We start from the raw sequence: 15410 nt of genomic DNA, 5'->3' as shown, positions 1-15410 counted from the left end.
ATATTGAGTCATAACCAAAATTGAATATTTACTGTTATGTATTATGTTTGTTTGCACTTGGTCTTGTTTACACTCGTACCGTTTACCTGAATGAGCTTGTTTTTTTGCGTGCAGTTACTGGACTTCGTAGAGCATTAGAGCTAATCAGCTAATCACCAGGACTCACTAATCTGAAATGACTGACAGGATCGAGCCGATCCAAAGCGGGATGAATCTGCACTCCTTTGTTAGCCGCCGCTTACCTGGAGAACCAGCTGAAGTTGTGATTGCAAACCCTCACGTTTGTCATGCAGGTAGAGAACACCCACCCGAGGTGTTTTCTGGGTTTGCTGAGCTGCCTATTCTTGGCTTGTCTCTACGTTGGCAGTTTGTACGTCTGGAGAAGCAGCTCACCAAGGTATACAACTCATCAGCAGGCATGAGAGAAGTGCTGTTAGGCCGGACAACTAAACTTAAACTGTGCGTGCAGGGATCATCCCAGTGTGATAAAGCGTCGCTGTGCTAGTGTGCTGCTGGTCTCTGCAGTGTCACCTGCAGTCGTGAAGACATGGATACACTGGGCTGATGTCAAGGTCAGTATACTGTAGATAGTAACATTTCCCCTGGAGGATTTACCTTGTGACCCGACAAGTTTCAGCAATATGAGTTTAACTCAACTGTGTGACAATTTAAACTCCACCTATCATTAAATTCTGTATCTGTTTGTTTATTTTGCCCGATTGCTACCTTTGAGTAAAGGATCTTTTCCATCACTATTCTATACCAATCAAATCAAATATGTGATTACTGCTCATCTAAAATTAAATGTTATGAACAATATTCCCAAAAGTATTTGCTTGTTTTTCTTCAAACTCAACTTGAACTTGAAATATCCGTACGGTTTAATGTGATGTTGCTATGATATAGCTATAACAGCTTCAACTCTTCTGGGAAGGCTTTCCACAGAAGAAGTGTTTATGGGAATTTTTGACCATTCTTCCATCCCAAAGGTGTTCCATCAGTTTGAGGTCAGGACTCTGTGTAGGCCAGTTCAGTTTTTCCCCACCAAGCTTGCTCATTCATGTCATTATGGACCTTGCTTTGTGCACTGGTGTGCAGTCCTGTTGGAGCAGGAAGGAGTCACCCTCGTCCCCAAACTCTTCCTATAAAGTTGGGAAAATGTCTTGATATGCTGAAGCATTAAGAGTTCCTTTCACCGGAACTAAGGGGCTCAGCCCAACTGAAAAACAACCCCAGACCATAATCCCCCCTTCACCAAACTTTACACTTGGCGCAATGCAGTCAGACAACCGCCAAACCCAGACTCGTCCATCGGATTGTCCATCACTCCACAGAGCACGTCTCTATTGCTCTAGAGTCCAGTGGCGGAGTGCTTAACACCACTGCATATGACACTTTGCATTATTCTTGGTGATGTGAGGCTTGGATGCAGCTGCTCGGCCATGGAAACCCATTCAATGAAACTCTCTGCGCACTGTTCTTGAGCTAATCTGAAGGCCGCATGAAGTTCAGAGGTCTGTAGTAGTTGACTCTGCACAAAGTTGGTGACCTCTGTGCACTATGCGCCTCAGCATCCACTGACCCCACTCTGTGATTTTACATGACCTACCACTTGGTGGCTGAGTTGCTGACATTCCCAGTCAATATAGTGTATTTTGATCTCAAGCAGGCTTTAGTAGCTAATGTCCTAAACACAGGACTCGTTTAAACTTCATTCTCATGGTTCCTAAAACACATTTTGCCCTTCAGGCGGACGTGTCTGTGTGGGAGTTGATGGGACTTCGCATGGACGGTTTGTTTGCTGCATCCATATTACCTTTATTACTTACTATGGTAAGTCAGGGGGTCCCATATCTGATTAACTTGATTCTGCATTCAGAATATTAATATAAATTTTGTTTAGCATACATTTGTAACATTTTGCTTCATTAGATATGGAAAGAAGAATAGCACTGATTTCAAATTGCTTAACTGAGGGCACAAATATCTCTGAAGTTTTACATGTAGAGCACATTAAATACTTACAGATGAAAACCCAGGATTTATTTACATGTACATCATTACCATAAGATTTGTCAGAAATGAAGAAAACCATAGTCAATGAGTTTTTCAGTAGCTTCAAACAGTAATCTGTAGATCCCGTTTCTTTCATACAGCATTATATTTATGCTTAGTTGAGGCATGCTGAGGCAGATTTATTTCCATTCCTGCTAAGCGTGGCCTCAGCTTAGCTTTGCAACTTCCATTAAATGTCTGCATTCTGCAATAATATCCCCATGGGCGAGTTTAAACCACTCACTGACAAATGTACCCTGTAGTTTCCAGTTTAATCTTTTTTTTTATTTACATCCTCTAGATTTTATAAACAACTGGTTTTACTCACCCACGTCAGGTTTTTTATCTCGGCCCACTGGTTCACTCCGCTATGGACAACCCCAAAGGCTTCACCGGGGAAATGCAGTGTGCACTGGGTACGTTTGTCTCTATAATAACTGAATGTTATGTCGGGTTAACTGGAGTCAGAGAGCTGCACATGTGTGCTTTCATGCACTTCCCTCAGATGTTCAGTCATGGAGGCGGTGTGCGGGGGACGCAGTGTGGCTCAGAAACCAGGTGGTGGCACCAGTGACAGAGGAGCTGGTGTTCAGAGGGGCCATGCTTCCTATGTTGGTGCCCTGCACGGGACCCACAGGCGCTATCGTCACAGCTCCACTGTTCTTTGGAGTTGGTATGTGAAAAAGTTTTCAAACAGAAAAAAAACATATTTGCATATATTTGAACTATTTCAGATTAAACTTTAACACCAAGTTGGAGAGACTACTTCTTCTTCCAGCAGTTCCCTTTAGGGGTCAACACAGCAGATTGTCTGCCTCCATCTCACCCTGTCTCCAGCATCCTCCTCTGTCACACCAACCCTATGCATGTCCTCCTTTCCTACATCCATGAACACTCTCTGTGATCTTCCTCTTTTCCTCCTGCCTGGCAGCTCCATATTCACCCTCTTTTGTCCAATCCAGTCGCCACCCTTCCTCTGCACATGCCACTAAGGAGGAGAGAATAATAAATGTTGCATTTTGTGCCTCATTTTTTCTGCCAAATCTATGTTTGCTAGTGTTACATTACATTTGGTTTTACTGCCATTAATGTCAACTGCCTTATTTTAGCTCATTTCCACCATGTCATAGAGGAGCAACGCCTTGGGAAAGAGAGCATGAGTGTCATCCTTCTGGTGGCAGGTCAGTTAGATGAAAAGGCAAACCATGTTGTTATGATCAGAGCAAGATGACTCATTTCTTTTAGCTTGATTTTGATCATCTTTATGTGACATGGACTGATAAAACTAAAACTGAGCAGTTTGATTGCATCTTTTTTCTCTCACAGGGATGCAGTTCTTGTACACAACTGTTTTTGGTGCTTTTACTGCCTTTATATTCATGAGAACTGGTAAGATATGTGATCTATACGATAATTTGGTCACTCATTAGCCTACGTTAATCAACCCATTTCATCTGAAATCTTTGTTTTGTTTTGTTTTTTAAGGGCATGTTGTCGGTCCAGTTTTGTGCCATTCATTTTGCAACAGTCAGGGCCTGCCTGACATCAGCTCTGCCCTGCAACACCCTCACAGTTCAGCTCTGCTCTTCTCATATCTGATAGGAGGCCTGCTGTTTCTGGTGCTGCTCTTCCCACTGACAGACCAGTACTTTTATGGTCCCATTCCCATCTGCAGCCTGGCTCCCCCTCCAGCGTCGGTTTGCTGAATGAAATCGAATTAAGTTAAATGCGCTCCAGCTCTCCTTCTTTTACTCTGGATTTCATTTTGTGATGTAAAAAGTTGCTGGGTTTTTTTTCTTTTTAACAAAACTGAAAATCTATGCGTGTATATATGTCTGTGCGTGGGTTGGTCAGCATGAGAGCAGAATGATTAGAGCAGTTTAGACATTTCCTGCATGGTCAAAAATATTTCCTACTGTATTGAAACTCAATGCCAGTACAACTTTCCCTGGTTAAAAGGGAGAAAAAGAGTGTGTGTGTGTGTGTGTGTGTGTGTGTGTGTGTGTGTGTGTGTGTGTGTGTGTGTGTGTGTGTGTGTGTGTGTGTGTGTGTGTGTGTGTGTGCGCGCGTGCATGGCTGAGAAAAACAGATGAACTGTGAAAGGGAAGGCAGTAGAAAAAAACACATGCAGACAGAGAGATGGAGACAGACACAAACACAGACGATGTTGCCAGAAAATACACAAAGGGAACCAAAGTGAGAGGCACAACTAAAACGTGTGCTATTAGGACAAATAAGGCTATGGCAGTCAGATTGTAGCAGTAAATACAGAAAGAAGTGAGGGAAAATGGTTGGAGTGGGCGGAGAAAAGGAAAGCGGAGAAAATAAAGGAGAAATGTAAAGGAAAAGTGGAGGGGGAAGAAGCTTAAAGTATTTCCCCAGGGAAACTGAAAATGTGAAGTAGCAGAGAGGAGGGAGAGGAGGTCATTCAGGGTCTGTGGAAATGGTTAAAGGTTGCATTGGACAATTAAGATTTATGAGTCAGACAGATGTTTACAAATTAAAACAGAGGGGTAAAGTCACGCATGTTTCTGCACATGTACTACGTGCATATCTTAGCTGTTCTTCAGTCAGTAAACTCTGGTCTTGACTAAAGTTTTTTTTAATCCCATTTCAACTGGTAAGGTTTTTTTTTAAGCCTTTATTAGATGGAAAAGGAGAAAAGTGGGGGAAATGACACGCAGGAGATGGTCTGTGGCAGATATGAACACAAACAGCCTTTGGCATACGGGCTGCCTGTTTAACCACATGTACAGACGCTCCTGCAGCAAAAAAAGATCTGATTTTTGTAGTGTGCTTCTGTACACCACCACAGTGGATTCAACCACATGTGATTGAAGCACAGACTTTCAGCTTTAACTCAAAGGCTTTAACAAACATATTATACTGGCTGTTTAGGAATTACCGTTCCCCATTTTCAGAGCCTCAAAATGAATTGGACAGTTGACTCATAAGCAGGTTCGTACCACACTGAGGCCTGTTCTCTTGTTGTATCAAACTATTTAATTTGTAACTTTTGAATTGACCAAATCAAAAGTCTTTCTAAAAAGAATGAATGCACTGGTTCTCTCAGCAACACCAAAATACCTGAAAGACCACAGAAGATGAAAGTGGATGATGACAGAATTATTTCCATGGTTAAGAAATGGTTAAGAAAAACATCTTTACAATATCTAACAATGTAAGAAGATTCTCCAGTAGGTAGAGGTAAAGTCTCTAAAAGAGCCTGCACAGTTCAGAAAAAAAAATATTGGACAGATGAAACAAAGTATAACTTCTACCAGAACGATGGCAAGAAAAAAGTTAGTAGAAGGAGAGAAACAGTGTGTCAGGCATGGTGGAGGTAATGTTATGATATGATAATATATGGCTTTCAGTGAAACCAGGTAACTAGTGGAGGGTTGTTTTTTTTTTTTGATGTAGTGACTCCTGGTAGAAATAGCAGGATTAATACTGAAGCATTCAAGGCTGTACACTCTGCTCAGATTCATCCAAATGCTGCAAAAACTGATTCGACAGCGTTTCATGGTGAAATAGATACTGGCTCAAAGCAACCCAAGAGTTTCGCAAAGAAAAGAAATGGGATATTTTTCAATGGTAAGGGCCAGCCATTGACTGCAAAGGACTTTCAGCCTAACCACCCAAGTATTAACATTATGGGAGATTGTCCAATTACTTTTCAACCTCTGAAATGGGGGGACAGTAAATGCAATACATTTGTTAAACCCCTTGAATTAAAGCTTTAAAAAATAAAATAAATAAAAATCTGGACTTCAATCACATCTATATTGTTTGATTTAAAATCTCCTGTGGTGGTGTACAGAGGCAAAACTACAAAAAATGCATCTCTTGCCAAAAACTTACTGACTTAAGTGGATTCATTAAGGCAACTTTAACTACACTGAGCATTCAAAATGCTTTTGCATCCAAATTCATTCTCAAATTGGCATTAAATCATGCACATAAGACAACAGTATACTGCACCTACAATATTAAAAGATTTGAATTTGAACTCTGACTGATGTTTCAGCTGGGCAAATAACACTGTTTCAAAGTGCTGCTGGCTAAGATGAGGACAGAGCTAGGGATCATCTTCAAAATGAAGCACAGAAACGAGATAGAACAAAAATAAGCCCTACCTTCACTTTTACACATTCTTCCAAACCAAAATCACTTCATAAGTCAATCTCATCCTGTCGCCGATACCACAGCATTGCAGCTTCACCTTTATTGTTTGGCGCTGGGCAGTTTTTTAGCTTTATCCGACTGCAGCTGTCTGCACCTGAAAATGACACACGGCTCATGATGTATGATATACAAGCATCTCCTTTTCACGTTGTAGCGTCAGCCGCGGGTGTCACACTTGGATGGATTGAATATTTCAGATTTAAAAGGATTAAAAAAGCTTTTTTTTCCCAGATCTTTATTTATTCGGGGCTAGACTGCTCATTTGTCAGCATGCTCCTTCCCTGCTTCGCTTTCCTACATTTCAACTCAGTGATTCTTGGCATCTTTCCAGCTCAACAAGGTCTACTAAATTTGTGGGACATTGCTGCACTGACTCAAACTTGGCAGCAGGTTTTTGTAAGAAGCTTCTGAAAGAAAAAGGTGGAACCTGCTTCATGGCTGGGAGTATTAAACAAAGACAGTAGAGGAAAAATGCATATTTTTGCATTGTTTTAGGGAGTGATTTACTTTGGTTAGACTTCTTTTTTTCTTATTTACTTTAGAAAAGCTGTTTTTTGAGAGAAAAAGAGTAGGAAAATGAGCCCGGATCAAATGAGGGACGTGGATGTGTGCAAAATGTGAAGTTTCCAGGATATAAAACGGTGCAGAAATGAGTCAGACACATGACCGTTCTACACATCAGACGCCCGTCTGTCTCTTTGTTTCTCCTTTTGTGTCCTCTCCTTTCTTTTCGCAGTTGATGCTTTTACCATTACAAACACACACACGCGCACACACGAATGCTCCCTCCCTGGAGAAATATTACTGTATCGTGAAATGCAGAGCAGAGAAGTGTCGTCCATGTGTGCATGCGTGTGTCTATGGAAAAGCTGAGCCTGTCATCTGGTAAAGAAATAATCTTTCAGGAATTATCCTCTCCCAGTTTTCTGTCCTCCCATTCTGCCTCTCAGCAGTTTTTAAACCTTGACTCGCTGTTTGTCTGAGGTTTGTTTATACATGTGTGATTCTGTACATGCAGCTGACTCCTATTGCAGTTAATAATACATAAATCATTGCCTCCTTATCCTTTGCTACTCATGTTCCTTTTTATTTCGCTGTGCTAAGCTTCTTTTTTTTACCTGCAGAGTTTGGTGGAGAATGTTTTATCTTGTTTTTCAGGTAAGCAAGTAATGAAGGAACTTTTTAGCATTTTCAGCCTGTAGTTGAGGCGATGTTTGCACTGTGTGATGATTTAACTATTAATACGTAAAGGTTAAAAATCAAATGAGACACCTTCACTGCTTTGACATAGCTTCAATGCTTATTTACCAACTTGCAGCTGACAAAACCGTCCATACATTTTTAGCCGATGCATCCAGTAATTGTAGACTATAACCAACGGGAATTGATCTCCTCGCGATTTAACAACTGGAGAGCGACCCTGGTCGGTTCAGATGTTTGTGGTATAGATTTGTTGACAGTGTGGGTGTGGATGGAGGGCATTTGTGTCTCCTGTGAAAGATGAAGCATGTGGACGTTGTAGAAGAAGTGGATAAAAGTATCCTCTTTTTCCTCCACTGAAATTACCAGGAATGCCTACAGTCTATTATTTAACCACAAGGCCACTGCTAATTGTTTCAGTGTGTGTGTGTGTGTGTGTGTGTGTGTGTGTGTGTGTGTGTGTGTGTGTGTGTGTGTGTGTGTGTGTGTGTGTGTGTGTGTGTGTCTTAAAACACCAGCGGTTGGGAAAAATGAACAACGTGACGTGTCCTGCTCTACTTGATATGGCACAGATGCTGCAATAGGCCTGAATGGTGCGATTCTGTACTCCCGTGACCCAAGACCATGAGGAAATAACTAAGCAGTTTCACTGGCATCAGATGAGCTCAGGAACAGAGGCATAACTAATTTGTTTAGTCCCAAAAAGATTCTATTAGCATTTAAAGGCTTGCATTCATTCCATCCTTCCAACTGTATCATATTATCTTAAGTTTATATTGTAGGTAGCAAAGTGTTTTTATATATTTCAATTATGTCACAACATAAGAATTAAAAGTTTCTATATACAGCACTCTACACAGATTCTTGTGCAAAATCAACCAGTCCTTAAATATAAAAATCCATGTGGGTGAAGGCATTTCCAGCAGAGCTCTCTTCTGCCAGGAATGCCTTGCTCTCACACTCACACCTGAAAGTTCCTCAGTATAACTGCAGGGTGATCTGTTTGACACTGAGCAGCTCCGCTAAAGCATCTGGGGCTCTTTCAATGTATCTGCCCAGATTTATCCTACTGACTCACTGATCCATCCAACAGCCTTCTGGGAGAACATACACAGTTTAGTCCAGCGAGTTCAAAATAACACTTTTTGGGCTCTTCCTTTCATCTGAGAGAATATTTCACATTTAAAAAAAAAGGATCCTAGTGAAGGTGAAGTAACTGTTTAATTGTTTTTAAGTGTTTCAAGCCAAACAACTGCTGGATTCCATGCCATGATTTAGTGTCCATATATTTATGGTCCCAGAAGTCTTGGCTTATCCCTGGAAGGTCAAAGTTCACAGTTTCAACCGCATGAACTTTGCTGACTTTGGCAATCCCTTTGTTTTTCCCTGTAATGCCATCGTGAGCTTCACATCTGTGATTTTTAAGTGAAACAAACTCAGACTGGAATGGAATTTGGTGCAGACACTCATGTTCACAAAAGTAAGATTTCTGTCTTTCTTTCATTGTGTCCGTGTGCACACATCAACATTGGCACTGCATTTAGCTTCAGTTGGCATTTGCATTTGTTTATTAGGAATTTGGTGAAAATTTTACCTGCTGAGGGGAGATGTGAGCTTCTTGCAGTCTATTAAAATTCATGTCACATGTTCTTTTCCATATGGGAAAAAGAGCCCAAAGTGTGTTATACATATAAGACATATAAGGTTTAGTGGCCACAGAAGAACATCAGATCAAGAACAGCTACCAGGCTGTTAAAAAATGAATTAGTGGTTAAAATGAAATGGAGAGGTTTTGGAGCTGGAAGGTACAGTTCAGCTGCTTGGAATCCAGAATCTGAGAATGTATCAGAGCCAGTAATGATATGTGGCAAGCGGCTCGGAGTCAAGGAGGTAGAAAGTAAGCTGTGACCTAGGGGGCGGCACATATTAAATCAAGAGCTCTGTATGTTCCATTAGAGGTCTTGGACACACTGTGTTTAGATTAATGTGAAGAGGGGGGATTGGGAGCGCAGGGCTATGGAAAGGAGAGGTTTTGTCTGTTCTGTCAATTACAATTCTGGAATCTGTCTCTGGGGCGGGGCTATAAGGCCAGGGGGCGTGGCTAATCAGGCTCCATGATTGAATAAACAGAAGTTTGGGGTGAAAACTGGGGTTCTGGGGAAAAGATTGCTGATCTGGTTGCTCAAATAGCTAAACCTGAGGAGAAGAAGGAGAGGGGGGAAAGCAAAAGAATTCAAAGAAAAATAAAGGAGAGACACGGGGAATGAAAGAATAATAAGGAAAGGGAGAAACAGCTGAGTGTTGGGGTAGTCCAAGAAAAGCAGGAGAAGTGGGGAGAGCAGGGAGAGACAGGAGCAGGATGAGTGATGTTGAAAAGGAGGAAAGGGAGGTGGGGAACAAGATCGAAAGGCTCTTTAGGTTCTCCAGGATCCTGAGGTTTTATGTTTGTTCTCCCCCAAGTTCCAGTGGTTGTTACATAACTGGAAAAGACTGCTGAATTGTAAGATTGTGTATGGTCTGCCTGCCAACACAATCACAGCACAGCCAGCCGACTCATCTGCTGTACACTGGGAAAACACGGCCTTGGATGTGTGGCTTGGATTAGCCACACAGTCAATGTGTAGCTAATAAGTTCAACTTTGCATGCAGTGTGACTTTTCCATCCCATCATCCTTTGTTAAGAGGCTACAGAGGTGAAATCATGCTTTCATGTTTAAATTTGTATCAAAAAGCCTTTTTATGCCAGACCAAGAGGAAAGTTGGAGAGTGAAGCAATGACATAAAGCTGCTTGTAATTGACATGTGGCAGGTCAAGCTTCCCACAAAGAAACACGATGAGCAGTGTTTTAGCTTTCAGCAGTTCAGCAGTCTTGTGCACGGTGGACCTTCACCGATAGCTGTTTGTGCCCATCAGCAGCGTTCCCTTCAGTACCTGAATCTTCAAATTGCAGCTGTCGGCTTCATTAAATGTTCTTTGGCTTCGCTCTTTACATAAACACAAGGAAAAATAGAAAGATCATACTTTTCTTTGGAAAAATTCCATCTCAATGTTTGACTTTGCTTCCAGACATGCCACTCATCACGTCCAGATCATGTGACGGGAGGTACCCCCTCAAGTCACTCCTGCTCCCCAGTTACTGAGAGGTCAAGCTGATGCACATCTGGCATTTCCTGTTTCCTCTCCTCCATATGCCCCCGAGTGGCAACCATCCACACAAAATCACACACACAAGGACACCTACTCATTCTCTTAAACATCTGTGCACATTCAAAGTTATTTTATAACAGCAATGAACCCAACAAACAGTCCAACAGGTATACCTCTGTTCCACACTCAAATGTTTCCATTGGACTGTAAAGTCTTCCAGCTGGTATGGACTTCGTAGAAAGACGGGGGAAAGAGAGGAGGGAGGGAAATGGAAGAGAAAGAGAAAAGAGTAAAAAAAAAATTAGAAGTGAAGAGAGAAATGAAAAAGATGATGACAGACTGAGAGGAAGAAAATCTGAAAGGCAGGTGGGGGAAAGAGTCAGAAGAAGAGGGGCAAATTCTGCATCTCACAATGCTGGAGACACTTTCCATCCTGTGGATGCTGTGCAGGGCTTAAAGGCTGTGTGAGACTGCATACGTGTGTCCAAAGCCATTGGCAAGATGGGGGACAGAATGGTGCCGTATGGTTTTCATAACACACTCTGAGGGTTTTCAATACCAACCCTGCTCCCCACCTCCCAAGCCCCACTAACCCATCATCCCCTCAACTATTCCCTCATAGTCTCACATACTTTACCAGCCCCCTCTGCTTTTTCCTCTACGTAGCCTCTCCGCCTTTACACCCCCACCCCCCACCCCCATCTTTCTCTTCTCCTGAGGTTCTCTCAGAACTTTGCAGAGGCTTGAAAGCCTGAGCAGGATCAGATGCAGTGCAGGATTTCTGTCCCAGAAATTCACCTAAATTCATACAAGGATAAACTTTATCTATTTTGGACTTAGCTCAAGGATAGATAGACCCATTCAATCTTTTTTTTTAATTCTGGACTCTACTGGTAACTCACTGGACTGTTTTTTGGACTCTACTGGACTAAATTGGACATTCTGGGGTTAATTCTATCGGACTTTCAGTTCAATCTATTTTGTAGTAAGCTCTTATAAAATCTGAGGCAGCAGTATTGGCAGTTTGAATGGATTTATTTTACACTGCAGTGCCTTAATTTTTGAAGAATCTGGCCATCCCAGATAAAATAAGGCAAAGAAAAATAGCTTCAAATAGCTCCTTTAGACCAAATTATGTATTTATTTCTTTTAAAAAAAAGTTAAGTCTGGAGTGGAAAGCGGTAATTTGTAAAACTAACAATAGAAGCTCAGTTTGGCTCAGGTGAGTTTCAATAACAGGGCAGAAAAGAAACCAGCTGCATTACTGGAGTATTTATTTTGACAGTAAGGTTGGCATTCTCATTTAGATGTTGGTGTAGTTTAAACTTCATGTCTTGGAGGATGCAAACAATCACCAGAAGCAGCAGCAGTTGCAGCAGGATGAGTCTTCTGTGCGTGCTGTGGCTGCTGACGGTCTGTCTGGCTCCTGGAAGCCGAGCTCAGAGGCTGAGGGAAGCAGAGAGGGAGAAGCCAGCAGAGAAAGTTCCGCTTATGGAGAGCGATGGAGTCTGTTACCAAGAAGGATGTTACGCTGTCTTCCTCCAGAAGAAGACCTTCAGGGAGGCTGGGCGCAGCTGCCGGGAGCGCGGAGGGACCTTGGCGACGATTTATAACCAAGAAGCTGCGGCTGTCGTCCACGAGCTGCTGTCAGCAATCGAGACACAGGGATCCGAGTCAAAGCTTTACCTCTGGATTGGGTTGCACAGACCTCCACGTCAGTGTTCATCCACCCGACCGCTCAGAGGATTCGTCTGGGTCACAGGCAAAGTCTCATCTTTTTTGAAATTTGAGCTTTCACTCTTTATAACATTGACAGCCATTCACCATTTTAATAGAGTTTGAATAGACTTTTATGTTGATATGTTTAGTTTTTTTAAATTAAAACCTACAGGTGTCACGCTATATGTTCCTCTATAATCTCTCTGTCAGACTTTGATACCTCGGCCAGTCTGGCTGGACGGTATTTAGATGAACTACTTTTGTTTCACAGACAGAGCTGGTGCAGTAGACAATGTGGAATCCATTTTTTTGACCTCACTGCTACCCCTCAGTCTGATTTAGTCATTATGGAAACCTCACCCACTTAAAAAACAGATGCTTTTTATCATCACTCAAAGTGTCTGCCTTGTTCTTCTGTTGGAAATCAAATCCAAAGAGAAATGCAACCTTTTTTATTATTCTTCAGTCATAATTTAAAGGACTGGCGTCACCAAATTACAAAGCCATGTTTGCTCTCTTTTCCATATAGTGGTAACTAGATACTAAGACTTCACACCCGTTAAGGTAACTGCAGATGCAGACTTTTCTGCCTAGTTTGTTGCAAACAGTTTATTTACTGTGGAGGAATTGGCCGTGAATGTTGTAAATGTACATATGTGTGCACTCAGATGTTTCCATATGACATAGTTAACCTTGATTTCAGTGTTTACGGTTGTGCTAGGTTGTACCACTGCAGCACATTCCTGAGAGAGTAAACAAACTCCTTAAATATATATTGCAGGCATTTCTGCAGCCTGCTTGTTAACAGAACAGCTTAGAGGCAAACCTCCCCATCATTTTGTTGGGCCCACCCCCCACCTCCACTCTTGTGGGGGGTAGAATACAACATTATTTTGCTGTGGCGTTTTTTGGGTTTTTTTAAGTGCCTGTGAGTCAGACTTTGTTTTGACTTTGGCGACTCCTAGAGGCAAATTTTAAACACACAAACACACACACATATACACATTTGAATGCAATTAATGACTGCACAGAACATTTTCCAAATATGACAATATCAGCACATGTAGACTGTAAATATGGGATCTTTATTTATGATAAAGGTCATCCTTTAAATGTGTCAAGTAGCTCTCAAACCTCAAATACACAGTAAACTTGCATATTTTATTTTTTTTTAATCTTTGTCTTTGTGTTTTACAACAGGAGACCAGAATGTCCAGTTCACCAACTGGCTCAAAGAATACTCCCCATCAACTTGTGGAGTCTATCGCTGCGTTTCCATGATTGTTCACACATCTGAGAGCGGGCGTGAGAGCGAAGAAAACTTCCAGTGGCTTGACGGCTCCTGCTCGGTTCCACTGAATGGCTATGTTTGCCAGTACAACTACAAAGGCATGTGCCCACCTCTTGAAGATGAGGGTAGAGGTCCACCTGTTTACACCACCCCATTTTACCTTGTCAGTAGTCTGCTGACTCATGTGCCATTTGGGTCTGTGGCCACCGTGCAATGCCCTGCAGACGGCGCAAATCCAGATCCTACTGAGATGACCGCTCTGTGCATCCAGAGAGATGACGAAACAGTGGGCTGGTCCACCGATTCTCCACTTTGTCCACCCATTGAGGAACCACAGAACCAAGACTGGTGTAGCAAGAACCACGGATGTGAGCAGCACTGCCAGAACACAGACACAGATTACTACTGTTACTGCTCTGAGGGCTTCACAATAGATAAGGATGGATACAGCTGCAAGCCTGACACGCTGAGCCAAACCAACCCACCTGAGCTATCTGACTCTGCAGGTCCCACCGACTTGCCTCACATCAACCCGGCCTGTGTGGAGATGGGGTGTGAGTATAACTGCATGGAGACCCAACGGGGTCTTCGGTGCACATGCCCCCCAGGCTATCAAATGGCTCCAGATGGCCGCAGGTGTTCCGATGTAGATGAATGTCAGCAAGGACCGTGTCCCCAGCTCTGTGTCAACATCCCAGGTACCTTCCACTGCACCTGCCTTTCAGGGTATCAGCCAGACGACGAGGGCGAGTGTGTGGATGTGGATGAATGCCTCGATGATGGCAGCTGTGAGGGTGTGTGTGAAAACACAGTGGGGTCCTTCAGGTGCGTGTGTGATGCTGGCTATGAGGTGGGCAGCGAAGGAGAGTGTGTAGATATAGATGAGTGTGCAAGGGGGTCGCCCTGCCAACAGCACTGTCTCAACCTCATCGGAGATTACGAGTGTTTCTGCGACAATGGCTACGACCTGCAGTTAGACAGACACTCCTGCCAGCCTTCGCTTGAAGACGAAGAGTATTCTACTCTGACCCCCGACCCGGGTAACTCTGTTCATGTAGCCATCTTTGACCATGATATTCCCTGGTCCTCTTCATTCACTCCTGACCCAAACTTTGAAGTTGACACCAATTTTGATGCTGACTGGGTGACAGAGGCCCCTGAAGGACTTCCCCCTGATGGGTCTCACAGGTCAGGAAATCACCTAAACCAGTGGGACACCCTGTCACCCAGGGGATATCAGACTTCCCCGTCCCCGACACAAAAAGGCAACATAGACAATGAAATTAATAATGGCGTGGATGCTGATGCAGGAAGTAGAGACTCTGGTCCAGGTGTGGCAGAGGACACTGCAAATGGTTCAAATTCAGAGGAACCTAACATGGATGGTGCAGAAGAAGCTAGCGTCAAAGCTACGGCAGAAGCAGAGTCTGCTGAAGGTCAACGGAAGCACGACAAGAGCTGGCTGCTCGTGGCCCTCCTGGTGCCCCTGTGTGTGTTCCTGGTAGTAATGCTAGCTCTGGGGATTGTTTACTGCACCAGCTGTGCTGTGGACAAGAGCCTTCGCTTTTCAGACTGCTATCGCTGGATACTCCCCACAACGCCTCCTGAGAGGAGGGAAGTGAAAACCCAAGCATGAAACCAAAAATAATCAAACACGCACGGATGTCCTTAAAATGCAAATGTCTGTTAAGATTTGTCTAAAACTGCTATCCACTCATCAAGAAAACTTTTCATTTTTGTCCTCTTGCACAGCTTTTGTAAATAATGTAGTCTGCCATCATTTTTTCGTTTGGTTTTTGTTTGTTTGGT

General features: G+C 42.9%; 2 protein-coding genes across 3 annotated transcripts; both read left to right on the top strand.

Annotated features, from left to right (window-relative positions):
- The first annotated feature begins 170 nt into the window (after positions 1-170).
- On the top strand, positions 171-7946 carry LOC134635709 (CAAX prenyl protease 2-like). Its single transcript, XM_063485182.1, has 8 exons — positions 171-397; positions 470-572; positions 1750-1833; positions 2393-2471; positions 2561-2728; positions 3165-3236; positions 3382-3444; positions 3541-7946. Exons 1-8 carry the CDS (start codon positions 288-290, stop codon positions 3759-3761), a joined length of 900 nt encoding a protein of 299 aa, XP_063341252.1. The 5' UTR covers positions 171-287; the 3' UTR covers positions 3762-7946.
- A 120-nt stretch (positions 7947-8066) lies between these two features.
- Positions 8067-15400, top strand: LOC134635708 (endosialin-like). Of its 2 annotated transcripts, XM_063485181.1 has the most exons (3): positions 8067-11813; positions 11899-12353; positions 13511-15400. In XM_063485181.1, the coding sequence occupies exons 2-3, from the start codon at positions 11921-11923 to the stop codon at positions 15235-15237; spliced, it is 2160 nt and encodes a 719-aa protein (XP_063341251.1). In that variant the 5' UTR covers positions 8067-11813; positions 11899-11920; the 3' UTR covers positions 15238-15400. The 2 variants fall into 2 exon arrangements, with proteins under 2 accessions (XP_063341251.1, XP_063341250.1); XM_063485180.1 differs by having other exon boundaries at positions 8067-12353.
- The last annotated feature ends 10 nt before the right edge of the window (positions 15401-15410 follow it).

The sequence above is a fragment of the Pelmatolapia mariae genome, linkage group LG10_11 (assembly GCF_036321145.2).
Source record: "Pelmatolapia mariae isolate MD_Pm_ZW linkage group LG10_11, Pm_UMD_F_2, whole genome shotgun sequence".
NCBI lineage: Eukaryota > Metazoa > Chordata > Actinopteri > Cichliformes > Cichlidae > Pelmatolapia > Pelmatolapia mariae.
The sequence above is the reverse complement of the archived record's forward strand: the minus strand, read 5'-3'. Positions and strand labels throughout refer to the sequence as shown.